The sequence below is a fragment of the Cynocephalus volans genome, chromosome 12 (assembly GCF_027409185.1).
Source record: "Cynocephalus volans isolate mCynVol1 chromosome 12, mCynVol1.pri, whole genome shotgun sequence".
Classification (NCBI taxonomy): Eukaryota; Metazoa; Chordata; class Mammalia; order Dermoptera; family Cynocephalidae; genus Cynocephalus; species Cynocephalus volans.
In genome coordinates, this window is record NC_084471.1 from 44,695,054 (window position 1) to 44,712,993 (window position 17,940).

At 40.2% G+C, this 17,940-nt stretch overlaps 1 protein-coding gene across 1 annotated transcript in view; it reads left to right on the forward strand.

The window, feature by feature from the left end:
- Positions 1-17,940, forward strand: part of E2F7 (E2F transcription factor 7) — a 35,097-nt gene that overhangs the window by 16,074 nt on the left and 1,083 nt on the right. The window contains exons 4-11 of the mRNA XM_063076394.1: positions 303-590; positions 1,799-1,957; positions 3,513-3,647; positions 10,363-10,548; positions 11,065-11,137; positions 13,311-13,818; positions 14,937-15,192; positions 17,021-17,442. Coding sequence (XP_062932464.1) covers positions 303-590; positions 1,799-1,957; positions 3,513-3,647; positions 10,363-10,548; positions 11,065-11,137; positions 13,311-13,818; positions 14,937-15,192; positions 17,021-17,442 — 2,027 coding nt within the window. The remainder of the gene's footprint in view (positions 1-302; positions 591-1,798; positions 1,958-3,512; positions 3,648-10,362; positions 10,549-11,064; positions 11,138-13,310; positions 13,819-14,936; positions 15,193-17,020; positions 17,443-17,940) is intronic.

Genomic DNA, 17,940 nt, shown 5'->3' on the forward strand with positions numbered 1-17,940 from the left:
CAATTTTAACATGCTGAAATGTTCGTGTGGTATGCCTATGAGGTCTAAAGAACAGGTACTATACTGTTTATGCCCTAGAGATGGAGATCTCTAGATGAATGTTTTATCCCACACTTTTTTGAGGGTTGGATCCCAAGAAGAAAAAAGAAAAATGATTTCTGTTGTTTGCGTCCTTACAGGTTGAACTTACTGAGCCTCCAGTAAGTACAAACTAGTACATAGACATGGTCCAGGCCCTCAAGGAATTTATACTCAAAAATGTTTGTTGGCATGATGTCTGTTGGCTTCTGTTTTTCAAACAGGTGTTGAAAGGAGACGCATCTATGACATTGTAAATGTGTTAGAGTCACTGCATCTGGTCAGCCGGGTGGCCAAGAATCAGTATGGCTGGCATGGCCGGCACAGCCTGCCAAAAACCCTGAGGAACCTCCAGAGACTAGGAGAGGAGCAAAAATATGAAGAGCAGATGGCGTACCTCCAACAGAAAGAGCTGGACCTGATGGATTACAAATTTGGAGAACGTAAAAACGGCTATCCAGATTCCCAAGATCAACAGCTCTTGGATTTCTCTGAGCCCGACTGTCCCTCTTGTGAGTCCATTGTAACCTCATGAGTGATGGCAGAGAGTGAGTGTGACGGTCTCTTCTGAAGAGATTCACTGCTGAGATGGGTAGTGCCAGATTGACAAACCTGGAGGGAGATGTCTTCTTACTCTCTCTACTGAGGAATGGGGGACAGATGGCTCCCCAACTGCGCTGCCCACCAACCCAACTTAAACCTGTCTAGTGGCAGTTCACTTGGCATTTGGCACGTTTGCACCGTAGATCACCAACAGTGCTCTGGCTTTAGATTGACAGCCCCATGCTGTTTGCTTTTTGTGAAACTCTAAGTAAAATTTACTTTGAAGAAGTTATCTTTTCAAACAGTTTTGTTTAATAGGATGTTGGAATACATTACTTAGAACTCCACGAACAGAAAATATTGATAAGAAAGATTGACAACCCCTGCTTTCATTTGGTGCAGAAATTTTATTTATATCTGCATTGTTCTTCCCCCGCAACTCATATTTATCCTCTTGCTGTTTTAGCTGTTGATCTTCATCATTCTCACCCTCCTCCCTGTTGCTAAGATGACAAAATACTTGTAAATATAAGAAATAGAAGTGGATAGAGAGGGGGCCTGGTTTGCAGTAGATTCACTGCCTCATGGCTTTTAGTTCCACCCCATGAGCCAGTGCTTGTCCTAATAACCAGAGAAGACAGCCATCTGTCGGGGATGCTTTGCCTGCCATCCACAGGAGAACACATCTAATTGGTCTATTTATGTATAGTTAGTCACCTGTCTCTAGAAAGAAATGGAAGAGGTGGGTACCTCCTATTGTTACTGTATATTCTAGATATTGTGGGCACAGAGAAATAAAAACAGAGTTCTTGCCTCTGAGAGAAGAGTTGATGTTCCAAAAACAATTCCTGATCCCTACCCTTCCTTTTTTATCCTTCTACATTAATCTTTCTAAAAAGTTGCTTCAGGAAAACTACTACATGGAATCTATTATATGAATATAAGAATAAAGTGTTAAGAGCAATTTAAAATAGGCATTTCAGAGTTTATGCCTACTGTAGAGTAGTTTTGCAAGCCACAAGAAAATTTGTCTCATTTCTTTTGAGATGACTTTTGTGATGTGTGTCCAATAGGCTTCTGCCTACAACAAGGGTGATCTTTGCATCTGCTGGTAATTAGATAGTTTTTCTTGTGGTAAATCAAATATTTTGATGCTTTTGTTTCATTTTCTTTGTAGCATCTGTAAACAGTAGAAAAGACAAGTCTCTGAGAATTATGAGCCAGAAGTTTGTCATGCTGTTCCTTGTCTCCAAAACCAAGATTGTTACTCTAGATGTGGCTGCCAAGATACTAATAGAAGAGAGCCAAGATACCCCAGACCACAGTAAATTTAAAAGTAAGCATCTTCACCTAAATTTGCACTTATAAGCACAAAAAAGGGTGGGATTTCATATTTTGTTATTTTCTGCCTCTGACATAATATATATATATATATATATACACAAGGGGTCTTCAAAAAATTCATGGAAAGATTTGTATTATCTTTCAGTTCTGTTTTTCCGGGAACTTTTTGAAGTACCCTTGTATTTTTTTTTTGATAAATGTACTCCTTCCAGCACTCACAAAGGTTCTTAGTCCTGTGAGAGGTAAGTTAGTCACATGCTAGAATTCCCATTAAAGTCCTGTCAGATGCCTTTTTCTCAGCGGTTACAGTGGACAGAAGCAGAATGCCGTCCATGAATGCCAGTCAGGGACAGTGTGAATTACTTTGCGTTTCTTGTTAGTATCGCTGCATCCAAGACAGAATGTCTGAGTTTTCTTTCCCCTTTTTTCCCCTCCCCCTGCATACTCTTCTGAAGGGTGGAGATGAAAGTTATCTGCAGGTAAGAACCAGAGGAATGGCCAGGGGAGGGGTGGTGGGCAGGGCTGCTGGACAGGGAGAGAGTTTCTGAGTTTCACGCTCCATGCATCTTCCTTCTGTGTCGAGCTGGGATCCTGAGCCAAATGCCCTGGGCTGCCATTAGCCTTTTCAAGCCCTGGAAAGCCACGAGCTCAACATTCTCTAGGTTTTTTTGTTTCCAGTTGGAAGTATAGCCACCCTGTGGGTAAAAAGGCCAGATAAAAATCCAGCCCTGTCAGGGAAGAAAGCTGCATCAGGGGGTGAATGCTTGATGTTTCTGGATGATAATCAAAACTCTTTTGCTTGATCTGAGCCCTGAGGTCAAGGGAGTTTCCTGCCCATGAATCAATTTCTTGAGCAGAAAATAACTTTGTGGTCATCATCCTGCCCGTTTAATGTTTTATTGCCCCTTCTGGGTTTTTTTTCTAGTACATGCATTTTCAAATGTCTCTCCCAAAACTTCTTAAGATTCAGGGAATACCCATCCCAGCCCTCCCCCACTGGGTGGCCAGAATGCCAGGATTTCAGGTGAGGAGGTGCCTATCTTTAGCACAGTTGTACCTCGTGCATGACCTTGAGTCCTGGGCATCCTGTGCCCAGGAGTGCAGCCTGGCAGGAAGCTCTGGGGAATCCCTGTCATTTTCACAGTCCAGCTGCCTGGCAGAGCTGGTGCTACAATCTCCTGCTGGGAGAAACTCAGGACAGGGTCTTGACATGCCACACATCAGAATTACATTTACTAAGCCTTTAATTATAGCTAGTTTCCTCCCTTGGTGGTTTTGAAATCACAATGCTCTCTGCTCGTCTCCAGGTGCCTCTTATCAGAGGTGTGAAGTTGTGGAAATGGAAGGACAGACTGACCTTCCTTTAGGATGCCTTCAGATACATAAATCCTGGCTGATTTCATGACAGTGCTATTGGTCTCCCCATTGTACCCCACTGCCTTCCATTTGGGGTTTATATGGTGTCCAAGAAAACTTACCTGTCATGTAAATTAAAATGTAATGGTGTCACAGAAGGCATGACCATAATTGTGTTTTATATCTTCAAGCAAAGGTACGACGCCTGTATGACATAGCCAATGTTCTGACCAGCTTGGCTCTGATAAAGAAAGTGCATGTAACAGAAGAGCGAGGCCGTAAACCAGCCTTTAAGTGGATCGGGCCTGTGGACTTCAGCTCCAATGGTAAGGTGGCATGGTTTTGCTGGGGACCTGTTTTATTCATAATTCCCAGTTCTGATTCCAAACCATACATCTACTACACAAGGAGAACTGTCTTCTTTTCCCGTAACCCACATCACATACAAAATTAGGCTAGTGACTTCACTCTTGGATCAATGAGCATTAGCCTACAAATGGTATGTGCTGGTTGTCTCACACACAGTAGGAAGGGAAATACTGAAAGCTTATAACATAGGAATTAATGTAACTATTACATTACAGCTCTTTAGAATTTTTTATTTTGTTCCAAGTCTTTTCCTGGAAGTTTGGGTCTGAGAATTAAAAATGACAGTCCTTTTGAACTCTGATTGTTTCTATATTAGCAGAATAAAATACTATTTTTCTTTGAAATTTGGATAATGTAAAAATTACATCAGTTACCATCACAAAACTAATATGTGGTAAGATTGGTTCTAAATACAGTTTGGATGTAATGAACACTTTTTTGGTGCAAATGTCATAATTTTACTGACTGTAGAGAGTATTATCTTCTACTTATTTCACAGATAATATCTGAGCAATCAGGGACCATATCGTACTGCACCAGCTACTTTACATATAGCTGTGCTGCCAGGGAAAAGCCATTAAAGTTATTTTTAAATTACCCTTTCAATTTCGGTGTTAGTGGTATAAATTTAAGCCACTTAACCCAGGCTTATAAAAGATACAGCTCTCTGCCTCACTTGTAACACATTGTAACACTAAGGATCTAGATGAAACCACTTAAAATCAAGTATAACTAATTCAACCCAGCAAGTACTTACGGAGTGTGGACTATGTGCCGATTTCTATGCTAAATGCCATAAGAGATTTAAGATGTGTGTGACACAGTCCCTGCCTGCACTCAGTGTACAGCTTTGCCATTTTCTGCTTCTGTGCCTTTGGCTTCTCTTCTTTTCAGCTGTGAAGCCTCTTCTCTTTTTTGACATTAAAAATGCTCTATTCAACCTTCAAGATCTGCCTCAAATGTCAGCTCCTCTGTGAAGTTTTCCCTGATCACCCAGAGCAAAGAGTGTCTCATAGGAAGGACTGCAATTTATATTGTGCTGTTGCACTCGGTGAAGTGGTATTGTGGTGTCACCCCTCGCCTACACATTTGAGGCCAGACATTATCTGTATTCAGATGTGATTATTCCATAGTACTCAGAACAGTGCCATACTCACTTGAGTTGGTTAATGAACTTCTGCTGAAGGTGTATAGTTAGCACACGTTTGAAAGTTAGAGAACAATACAGCACCAGGAGGGTGGTACTAGCTCTGTGGGAATTCAGAGAGGATGCAGGTTAAGTTCTGATGGACTTAGGTTTGGGAGGGGTGAAGGAAAGCATACATAAGGACAAATCTAGTCTATGCTGGACAGATCAGCCACCCTGATTTAAGTAGAGAGCACAGGATGGAGACTAGTGAGATGAAATGTGATCAGTTGGGACCACATTTTTGGAAGGCCTCTGAAGCTGAGCCAAGAAATCTGGGCTACATATAGTAGGCATCAGTGACAAAGAGTCTTTGGACACGGATATTAAAAGAGGAGTCAAAGGTGGTAGTCCCACTGAGGAAAATAAGATAGCTGGGGAGATGAACTGGCATTGGGAAGGCGAGGAGTTTGTGTATGTGCATAACCAGTGGGACCACAACTGGGAGAATGCTGCGATCTGACATGGGAAAGAGTTTGGAGCCAGGTCAGGAACCTCAAATTGAGCTTATTTTCTCTCCTCTTCAGAAACCTCATCCTCTTTCTGTATTCCCTGGATCCGTTACTGATAACATCATCATCAAGCCAGCTGGCAACCAAATTTGGAACATCAAGTCACCTTTGATTCCTTGGTTCACTCTCTTTCACTCCTTGAGTAGCAATTCCTCTCAGTTAAATTTCACAAACGTCTCTCCTTTCCCACCAACATGGCACAGTCTATTATATGTGGGTGTTTTCTTCTTAACAGCGTTATTGAAGCATTGTTGACATACAGTAAAAGGCAAGAAGTTAAATTGAAATAATCAGCACAATCACAATATGAACATATCTGTCCCCCTCAGAAGTCTCCTCCTGCCCTTTCGGAATTCCGCCCTCCTGGCCTGCCCTCCCATCCCCGGGCAACTACTGATCAGCTTTCTGTCACTCTAGATTTATTTGAGTTTTCTAGAATTTTTAATAAGTGAATCTTATATACTCAATCCTCATTATTCACAGATTCCATATTTGCAAATCTGTCTACTCACTAAAATTTATTTGTAACTCCAAAATCAGTACTGGTGGCATTTTCACGTTCATTTGAGGAAATGCATGGAGTGGTGAAAAATTCGAGTCGCCTGATGAGGTAGAACAAGGTGACCCTCTGCCTTCTCGTTTCTGTTCTCCTGCCATAAACAAGTGTCCTTTTTGCGGTCTTTGTGGTGCCATGTTTTCACATTTTTGTGCTTTTTGATGGTGATTTTGCTATTTGAAATGTCTCCCAAGTATCGCTATCTAGTGTTTCTAAGCACGAGAAAGCTGTGATGTGACTTAAGGAGAAAATACATGTGTTAGATAAGCTTTGTTCAGGTGTGGGTTATAGTGCTGTTGGCCATGAGTTCAGTGTTAATGAATCAACAATGTTTATTGAATAATATGTCTCTAATAAAAAGAAACAGAATAACAAGTTTATGTACTGATCAGCTAACGACCAGAGTCTCACAGGAACCTGACCCTGTATGTCCCCTAGGAGCAATGGTTTAGTGTTTGCTAATTTAGTGTTTGCAGTGATTTTATAGAACATAACTACTATGAATCAACCATAATGTTGTACTCTGTTAGGTTTCTTTCTCTCAGCATAATTATTTTGAGATTTATTCATGTTGTAGTGAGTATCAATAGATAATTCCTCTTTATTGATGAAGAGTATTCCATTGTATGGGTATACAATTATCGTACTTTATCCTTTCACCTGTTGATGGATTTGGGGGTTGTTTCCAGTTTGGTGCTATTATAAATAAAGCTGCTGTGAATATTCATGTACATTTCTTTGTATGGACATATGCTTTCATTTCTCTTGGGTAAATACCTAGGAATTGAATAGCCTCATCATATAGTATGTGGATGTTTTAAATTTCTGAGACACTTCCAAACTATTTTCCAAAGTAGTTATAACATTTTACATTCCCTCCATCTGTATATGAGAGTTCTAGTTCAACTATATCCTTGACAAAACTTGTTATGGTTAGTCTTTTTAAATTTCAGTCATTCTAATAGGTGTGTAATGGTTTCTCATTTTGTTTTATTTCCCTAGTGCTTAATGATGTTGAGCATTTTGTTCATGTCCTTATTTTGCCATTCATATATCTTCCTTGCTGAAGCATCTGTTGAGGTTTTTTCCCTTTTTTTTTTTTTTTGCTGTTTGGTTGTTTGCTTTCTTATTATTGAATTGTGAGGGTTCTGTATACATTCTGCATATAAATCCCTTATTAGATATGTGACTTTCAAATATTTCCTCAGTCTGTGGCTTTGTCTTTTCATTTTCTTAACAGTGCCTTTGGGAAATGAAAAGGTCTTAATTTTGAAGAAGTCCAGTTTATTAACTTTTTTCTTTAGTAGGTCATGGTTTTGGTTTGTATCTAAGAAACTTTTGCTTAATACAAAGTCACAAATATGGCATGTGGTATGGATTGATGGGTGCTTTTTGTTTTTGGTGTTTTTAGATGTGGATATCCAGTTGTGCCAGCACCATTTGTTGAAAAGACCATCCTCTCTCTACTAAATTTCCTTTGCATCCTTATTGAAAATAAATTGACCATCTATGTATGGTGCTATTTCTGGACTCTCCAAACTGTTTTGTTGATCTTTTTGTCTATTTGGTAGCATGGTGGTACCAGCTTCTTAGAATGAGTAGAGAAATAATCGCTCCTCTTCAATTTTCTGGAAGAGTTTGTGTAGAACTGGTGTTTTTTCCTTAAATGTTTGGATGAATTCATCAGTGAAGCCATCTGGGTCTGGAATTTTCTATGTAGGAAGGGTTTTAACTACAGTTTACAATTTCTTTAATAGCTGTAGGATTATTTAGGTTATCTCTTTATAAGTGTTTTTATTCTACTTTGAGTTCAATGTGTTCTTATTCTAGTTTCTTAAGATAGACATTGGAGTTATTAATTTGAGACCTTCTTTTCTAATAGACATTTAGTACTATTAGAAAATTTTCCTCTCAGTACTGCTTTAGCTATATCCTACACATTTTGATGAGTGTTTTCATTATCATCCAATTCAAAATATTTTTATTTTCTCTTTTGGGTAAAGAATTCTAGTTTGAAAGGCTTCTTTTTCAGTACTTTAAAGAAGTTGCTCCACTGTCTTCTAGTGTGCATTGTTTCTGACAAGAAATCTGAAATGTCTGTCCTTCTGGATGTTACGCATTGTTTTTCCCCGGTTGCTTTTAAGTTTATCTCTAAGACTGGTTTTAAGCAATCTGATGCTGTATGACTTGGTGTTCTTTTCTTCATGTTTCTTGTAGTTAGGTTTGTAGAGCTTCTTGGATCTCTGGATTTAAAGTTTCCATCCCATTTGGCAAATTTTCAGCCATTATTTCTTTAAATATTTTTCTGTCCCCTCATCTTCCATCCTTTGGAGATTCCAGTTATACTTACATTTGACTGCGTGAAGTTGTCCCCCAGTTCAGTGATGCTTTGTTCATTTCTTGTAGTCTCTCTCTGTTTCATTTTGGACAGTTTCTATTGCTATGTCTTCAAGTTCACAGCGTTTTTCCACAATATCTAATCTGCCATTAACTCCATACTCTGTATCTCTAATGTTGTAGTTTATATCTCTAGAAGTTTGATTTCAGGTTTTATATTTTTGGTGTCTCTACTTAACATAGTCTTTTCCCTCTAGCTTCCTGAGTGTATGGAATACAATCCTAACAACTATTTTTAATGTGCTGGTCTACTAATGCATCATCTGTTACTTCTGGGTCATTTCAAGGGTTTTTCTCCTATCTGTGGGTTATATTTTCCTGCTTCTTTGTGCACCTAGCAATTCTTAATTGTGTGACAGACACTGAGAATTATACATGTTAGGTGCTAGACATTTCTGTATTCATAAAGATGTTTTTGAGCTTTGTTCTGAGATACAGCAAAGTTACTTGGAAACAGTGATCCTTTTAGGTCCTGCTTTTAAGCCATGGTGGGCAGGACACTATCAGCATTTGTCTTCAGTACATTTTCTCACTACTGAGGCAGCACCCTTTTTCGTACTCCAACCAGTGCCCGCTGAACTATGAGTTTTTTCCACTCGAGCTATTGGCAACTGAAGCTATCCCCCAGCCCTGCATGAGCTGCAGACATGGCTCCCTCTACTCCTTTTGAGCGGTTCTTTTCCTGGGCTGGGGTAGCTTTCTCACATGTGTTAGTACTCCACTGAATACTCAAGGGGGACCCTCAGCAGACCCCCAGCATTCCGTCTCTGTGTAGATCTCCTCTGCAGTATTCTGTCCTGCAAGCTCTAGCCGCATTGGCTTTCCAAGACTCCCAGCTCCATTCTCAACTTAGGGAGACCCCCAGCCTCTGTGTAGGTCCTCTTCCCTGGACCCTGACCTAGAAATATTCTCTAGGCAGTAAGCTAGGACAGTCATAGAGCTCACCTTATATGATTCCTGTCTCTCAAGGATCACTATTCTTCATGTCCTGACGTTCAGTGTCTTGAGAGCCATTGTTTTATACGTTTTGTCCAATATTATGTTTCAGGAAAGAGAGTAAGTATGATCCCTGTTACTGGCTTGACCTATTTTTTTCTTCTTGGTTTTGTAATTTCTGATTTTTCCAAAAGGAACATTTATTGGGCTTTTGTTATAAGAAAAAGAAAACCATAAAGGTGATTTATTTTGTGTTTCAATTTTAAAGTTGCATTAATGGGAAAGTATGTTTAGTATTTTAGAAAATGTATGTTTAGTTGGGCCTTTCAGTTTATGAAATTAGTTTTATAATTAGAATGTACATGCTTCAAGCTTAGGAAAAATTAGCACAAGTAAACAAGGTAGGAATGACCATCTGGACAGCAGGGATGGCTGCCTGAGTCTATGTAGAAAGTTTTGTCTTGACTTCACACAGTCTCCTTTAAGCACAAAATGTGCCTCCAAAGCCCAATTGTCTGTTATCCTCACTGTTCTGCAGCATTTCAACCGTGAAGTTTCTGCTGACTTTATTCTTTTGGTCACTTAGTGACTGAGCTTCCTACTGAGTAAGAAAGAAATAATAAAACATAATAGAAAATAGAGATTCTTATATTCATTGCCCTAGATCTGTGGCATCAGGAGCTGATCTCAATTAATCTTGAAAGTGAATCTCAAAATATGCATGTTGGGCTGAGCATGGTCAAGTTTTCCTTTGATACTCTCTGCCCAAATAGAGCATCTGAAATGTCAGGCCCATTCTAATTCTGGTTGGAAGAATATCTTGCTCTACTTTTGTTGCAGTTTAGATAATTTTAGAATATATATGGATCCAATCTCACTTTATAGTCATTCACTAACTTTAAAGAAAAATGAATACGTAGAACTTGGGGCTTGAGATATGGCTTGTAAAATTCCTTTGATTGTCTTAGTTTTTTACTTATAAGGAAGCTCCATTACAATTATAGGTTCAAAGCTGTCTCTTAAAAAGACTAAAATTATCCTGAATTATAGCTGTATAACAACCCTACCAACTCTCATTTATTTAGATGAAGAACTAGTGGATGTTTCTGCATCTGTCTTACCAGAATTGAAAAGAGAAGCATATGGCCAGATTCCGGTCTGTGCAAAACAGAAGCTGGCTCGTCATGGTTCTTTTAACACCGTTCATGCTCCTGAGAGGGTCCAGAGGAAAGTGAACTCGGAACCCAGCAGCCCGTACAGAGAAGAGCAAGGTATCTGCCCTTGTTTAGTCTTTGGAGTCTGTCAGTTGCCATACTGTCGTAGCCTGACCTGTGAGCTAGCATTTGAAAGTGAGCTGACACCCTACACCCTACCTGCGTTTTCTGGAAGTGTCCTTTTCGCAAGCCTGAAGTGGAACAGTTTGGGGGCAAAGAAGATGTTGACTTCACAGTGTATGAGCACCGCCCCATGCCTAAAATTGATACTGGTCAGCTGTGAAGATCAATTGGTTTGCCATGATTGGCTTGTTTGATATGTCTCAGAAATTTATCAGACTTCCAAAGCAACATTTGTTTTGTTTTGTTTTCTTCTGTTTTGTTACTAATCCTTGATGAGATCTGAATTCATCATTAACAGCTAGTTGCTGGAAACTTCTCTCCAAATCAAAACCAGAAGGGATTTGAGATAGTCTTATAATCCCTGAGCTGTGACTAATGAATTCTGCTGTATGTAACTGTTGTTTATAAGTCTCTTACTATCTTTGTTAAACCAATCATTTTCCTTTTCAGAATCAGGGAGCTACTCCTTAGACATTGGAAGTCTAACAGCTGTCTATAGACAGAAAGTAGAAAATAATTCACAGTAAGTGGTCTTTAAAAACTCAGAGTATATATTTATTTCTGTTTCTTAGTGTAAACTTTTACTAAATCGAAATGCCACGCATCAAAAGATAAAATTTAAGACATTTGTTTATTAAGAATTGGTATGTTTCTCCTTTGTGCCCAACACTGTGCAGGAAATAGCATCAGGAACACAAAAGAGTGAATAATTTATCCCGTAAGCTATGATAGTTTATAGGGAACAAAATAAAAAGACAATTACACTGAAAAAAGACAATTTACTGCTAACATGACACTTAGAAATGATGCATCATATTCCCATGAGTCACTTTGTCATCATCACAGCTAACTTTGTGTACTGACTATTCCAAGAGCTTTAATGCATGTGAACCCATCCGATCATAACAACAGTCTTTTGAGGTTGGTACTGTTATCCAACGGTTGGTACTGTTATTTTACAGAGGATACTGAAACCCAAAGAAGTTAAGTAGCTTGCCCAAGGTCACATTGCTAATAAGTGACAGAGCTGGGATTCCAACTCAAGCCATCTGACTTAAATTTTGGGTCTGATTTTCAAGGAAATCATGTATTATCTGGGGAAGCAGAAGAAATGCTGAGGAAGAAATGAGAGGTTTTTAATGACATTTATAGGAAGAAACAGGTTGTGAGGCCGGGTCATGGAGCAGAAGGACAAAAAGTTGATCAGTGTCTCTGTAATGATTTGCCCAAGTAGTATAGTAAAAGAAATATCATTTATAAGAAAAGATTAGGTGTTGGAGGTAAGTAGGTCAAGTTGGTAAAATGCTTTGAGAGCCAGGTAGAGAGCCAGGTAGAAAAGTTTGGATTCATCAGACAGTAAAGAGCTATTTAAAGTTCACTGAGGAGATCATTCTGGCTTCTTTAAGCAGGTTGGTTGGGAAGTGCAGAAGGGTTCCAGATGAGCAGATCACAGAACAGCACTTGCTGTCATTCTGGTCTGCTGTGGGGCAGATCTGAGCCATGCCAGTGGGAGAGGGAAAGAAAGGGAAATCAGTGAGAGACAGTGAGTCAGGAAGACTTGCCAAAGTGGACAGAAGCATCAGGAAGCACATCTGACTGTCAGATGATAGCGACTTTCTTGGTGGAGATGGAGAGGTTGGAGGGGGTGATGTACTCAATGTGGGTGAATTGAGTACCACAGAGCTGAGTAATGGATGACATGTTCACAGGGGGCAGCCCAGGCCACTCCATTTTATTCCCCACGGCATCACAGACAACAGGTTGGTAGGCAAAGTAGGTCTCAGTAGGTCCCATCAAAAAGGCTAAAAGAAATCCCTGTCCTCTGTTTTCCATTTCTTAAAGGATTTTCCTCATCTATTTCTGAAAACATACTGAAAACGTAAATATGTTTTTGAATACTTGGAAATTTTTCTATATACTTGTAAAAGGCCCAGGCATTGTTTATAATCTCATGGGACTTAATTTTGAATGTGTGCTGCCTAAAAATTCTTTAGTAATACTGAGCAGAATAGGACAAGAATGACAGAAAATAATAATTTAGAATGTAAGTTTGTTTTCCCACTCACTGCACATTTTATTTCACACTGGATTTTAGACAAACTAGATTAGTTTTTCTTTAAGTCAAAGTCTGGTCCAGTCTCTGTTACGCACCCAGGATCTCTCACAGTGAGTGAGAACATGGGTTCTGCCACCAAACAGACGTGGGTGTGAGACACAGCTTCACTTTTAGAGCTGAATCCTCTTTGGCAGGTTGATTAAACTCCGAGCTTCAGTCTTCCTCATTAGTAAACTGGAGGGAAATAAGAGTAGCTATTATTATAATAATTTTATGAAATTACAATATTTCACTAATCATATTAGTATCTAAATGCTGGTAAAGGAGTAAGTGTCAGTAATTGATAACTATTAGATGTGAACGAGATGGAGGAGAAACCAGTGTCAGCTCTCACCTGGGAACCCCTGACAGCTCTTCCCACATCAGCTCCCAACCCCATCCCTAACCATCCATCCAGGTTATACCTGGTCATCTGCCTCTGACGTTAGCTAATATGTGCTCAGGGAGTGCACCTGAATATCAGCCTGAGCAGTGGTGTCTCTCTGCTGACTTGGTGGGGCTCTCTTTAGGAAAGCCAGGAGCGAGGAGTTGGTAGAATATGGTAGCTTGATGGTACTCATTATGTTTCTCTTTACCTCAGGGGAAAAGCCTTTGCCAGTAAGAAAGTGGTGCCTCCAGCGAGCAGCTTGGACCCTGCTGCTCCTTTGCCTGTCTTCTCTGTTGACTCAGAATATTGTGTTAATCCTTTAGCTCACCAAGTATTTTCTGTTGCTCAAACGGACTTGCAGACATCGTCTGTGCAGAATGGTCTGAATGGACAAATAGGTGTCTCGCTCCCTTCTGCAGCCTCTGACGGGGAGAGCCTAAAGCCACCTCTGCTTGCCAGCCAGCCCTTGGTGTACGTGCCCTCCACCTCCCTGTTCATGCTGTATGGGAGCTTGCAGGACGGACCGTCCCCAGGGTCAGGGTTAGGGTCAGGGAAGGAGGGCAGAAGCTCAGAAGTCCCAGCCACAGCAGAGCTATCGTCCACATCCTCAGCCCAGAAGCGCCTCTGTGAGGAGAGGAAGCCTCAGGAGGAGGATGAGCCGGCCACTAAAAGACAGAGTAGGGAATATGATGACAGCCCCCTGTCCCTCGTCATGCCCAAGGTAAGCGAGTGCAGGTGGATGTGTCTGATGACATTCATTAGCCCTGAGCTGCTTCCTAATGAAGACATGCAAATATTAATAAGCAACGGAGTCTAGAATATGAGAATATTTCATGTGTCCCTTGCTGAATTAAGCAAGCACTGGACTGGTTCTCCCCAAAATCTTTCCATAAAATAGTATTAAAAGAAGAGTGATTTTTATAAAAGTCGCTCTGTATAAAATGCTAAAAAGCATAAAGTAGAAAAAAATGTATCCACCACATAGAGGCAGTCTTTGTGTTTTGTTTCTTAACATGTTTGTAGATTTCCTCCCAGTCTTTTTTGTACACTTTTTTCCTTAAACAAGTTGGAATCACTGAAATAATCATATTAATCCAGGATGCAGCTGAGCACCAGTCAGGAACATGGGTGCTGTCTAGCTAGCCATCAGTGTCTGTGCTTGGCCAGTTCTCTTCACTACTCGGTGATCCCGTTTCTCCAGCTACAAAATGAGAAGAACAAAAATATGAGCTGTCTACATCTCCCGCTTAGTAGCCATTCAGAGGTCAATGAGATAGGACCAGTAAAACTCTCAGAAAGCAGAAGCACTGTCATTACTGCAATTTGCAGTGGGTCAGCTGGACACCCTGCATGGAAATCATTCCATTTATGAAGACCTTTCTCCTCAATTCTTCTCTCTTGCCAGAATGAAATTTTTCAATATTGTGTATAGCCTGGGGTTGCAGATCAGAAGTGAAAGACTGGCTGGCATATGTCTTAGATAACCAAGATGGCTTTGGGCCAGCCCATAGTTCTTATAAGGCCCCAAAAGACTCAGCATCAACACTATTGGCTACCAACTCAGAAATTTATGTTACAGTCTAACACCATGGTCAGTTTTCCATTACAAAAATCTCTATCATTTCTATACTCAGGAATCATAAGCCTGAATCAGATGCACATGATGTGACACTTCTTTTCAGGCCATTCCTATAAATAGGGTTAAAATGACTGATATACACACATGGATGTGTGTTTTGCCTTTTTGTTTATGTGTTAGCTATTTTGAGAAAGCTGTTATTAAGATTTACTACTGGAATTTTGACTTGCTTTTCTGCTTTCTGGTTTGGTTTTGCTTAGAAACCCTCAGGCTCCACAGACCTTGCCTCTCCCAAGACTGTGGGTAACAGGGGATCGATGCCCCTGGAAGACATTCACATGAATGGCCAAGTCTCTGCTGCAAAGGAGGTTACAGAAAAGGCTACAGCAGACTACTTCGTTTCTTCTGAATGGGAAAATCCTTCCAGAAATACAGATAATGAAAAGCCTTCAAAAGAAAATGAAAGCACCAAAGAGCCCTCTTTGCTGCAGTATCTTTATGTGCAGTCTCCAGCTGGTAAGGGATGTTGTCATATCTTAAAGTCCCTTGTGATAGTCAGATCATAAACTGGGTTTTTAAATTTTTGTCTGTGGCACCTGACCAAAGCGGTTCATTGTGTGTTGCTGACTACTGCCTCTGGGTCATGTTACTCTCAGCCTCCCATTTTTTCCATCTGTAAAATAGAGGGAGAGGCTGCTTCCACTTTCACTAACTTCAGGGTTAATGGGAAAATAATAAGGGCAGGTGATTTTTTAAAAAAATGCATTAAACTTTATTGGATGGTAAAGCACAAAAATTCAAAAGATGATTCTATTCTTATAGTTCAGCTGACTCCGGCATTGGTTTAGTATGACAGTATGAACCTATTGGCTATGTGTGCAGCTAGTATTCAGATCTCTTGAGTGTCCATAAATACTGAGTATATCATTGTAGTCAAGTACCAGATCTGGAGTAAGAGGTCTTGATGTTTAAAACCACCTATTACCTGTGCATACTTAAGACAAGTATTCAGCCATCCTCATTGGTAAAACAGCAATAATAATAACACCTGCTTCACAGGGATGCTGTGATAATTGAATTAAATTTAATAAGATAATACATTTAAAGCACTTAGAATGATAATAGCTGGCATGTAGTAAGACTCAATAAATGCTGACTGTTACTATTTTGAATTAAAGCTGAAATACAATAGATACCTAATTTTTAAGGTATGCACTGTGTACATAAAGCTGCTCTTGATGCAAAGATATTTAAATCGATTTTCCTCAATTCCTTGTTGGCTTAAAACTAACCTACCAGAACAGATTATTAGATAGATGTTCATTATTATTCACTAATCTAGAAAACATTATTTATTCCTTTAGCAAATATTTTTTGAGTGTTTATTGTAAGCACAATCCTTAGTGTCAGGGATACACTGATGTGAAAAAAAACAGACTCAGCTTCTGCTGAATGAAAATCACAGCCCAACACAGGGATCTTTTTTGTTTTGTTTTGTTTTGTTTGTTTGTTGTTGTGACCAGTAAGGGGATCACAACCGTTGGCTTGGTGTCATCCGCACCGCGCTCAGCTAGTGAGCGCACCGGCCATCCCCAGTGGCCTCGGCACTCCCTGCGCCGCTGCGCTCCCAGCACCACACTCTCCCAAGTGAGCCACGGGGGCCGGCCCCAACACAGGGATCTTTAACTTTTCTGTGCTGTGGACCTTTGGACAGTCTGTTAAAACGTCTGTGGATAGCTCCACAGAATGTTTACAAATGCATAGAATTCAATATGTAGGATTACAAAGGAAGGCAATTACATTGAAATACAATTAGAAAAACAATTTTTAAGATTATTTAGAGTAATAAAAAGATCTGGCAGCAAGTTCAATACTGATAATTTCAAAGTTGTGATGAGTTTAACAGTATATTAAGAAATTTGCAATAACTATAATGTAATATGAACATATCTGTACTTTTTACTGGTGAGAAAGGCAAGGTACTTTTCACTGTTGTGATTTGTTGCCTGTGATTATAATTGAGGGAAACAAACTTTTAGTTAGAAATTTATAAAAATAAAGATGTAATTTTTCCCATCCGAGTTTCATGTTCCTCCTCAATTTGGGTTCAGTGGAACTCCTAGTGAGAACCCTTCGCAGGCATTGGCCACGTGCTCACACAGGTAAGTGTGGACTTAGCACCTTGGCCACTGCTGTGAAGGAGAATATGGGGCTGGTCAGGTGGGGTTAGGCTTCACCCCCACTGATTTACTGTGGACTCCCATTTGAAAGGGCCATGGAGTTGTGAGTGCCAGTGCTATCCTCACATTCTGATGATTTTCACCTTTTTCTGCTTCTGTTTCAGGGTTAAATGGTTTCAATGTGCTCTTATCTGGCAGTCAAGCCCCCCATCCCGCAGGACCATCTTCAGGTCAGCTGCCATCCTTCAGTGTTCCTTGCATGGTCTTGCCATCTCCAACGCTGGGCCCTTTTCCTGTTCTCTATTCTCCCGCAATGCCCGGGCCACTTTCTTCTGCTCCTGGTGCTCTCCCAAACACAGGACCTGTGAATTTCGGCTTGTCTGGCCTTGGATCGACAGCTCAGCTTCTCGTCGGCCCTGCAGCCCTGGTCAATCCGAAGTCGACCACACTACCTTCTGCAGACCCTCCACTTCAGGGTCAGCCCCCACTTAACCTGAGTCCGGTGATCTCAAGGTCACACAACGTCATCCAACCTGAGTCTCCCATTTACATGGGACATCCAGTCCCAGCAGTAAAATTACAACAGGTGAGGCAAGAAATTTTCTGAAGCCTTCATCACTATGTGATGGTATGTCTGTGTTTAATTAGCTTTCATTTTAGTCACATGACTGTAGGACAGGCAGTAGGTGAGGCTCTGCTTCCATTGTAGATGCAGTTACCTGCTTATTTTATAAAGCATTGAGACAAAAGGTGAGAAAGCCTGTGCTTGAAAGACAAAATGTTTTTTAGTTGTCATTGTGTTTCTTAGAATTAGAGGAGACCTATTTTAGGCATAGGTCAGAGGCATTTTTGAGGAATGCTGAATATTTAGATGATTTCAGTGATCTCCAAACTTTTATTTGATCTAAATTTTAATTACACAGCCATAGAAACAATCAAGGGAAATGAAAGTCTTGATATTAACTCGAAGATTCTTAGCATCAGTCATTCTTAAAATGTGATGTTTAGGAGACAGTGGATATTTAAGGGTACTTGAAAAAGTTTGTGGAAAAATAGAATTAAAAGCTAATACAAATCTTTCTAT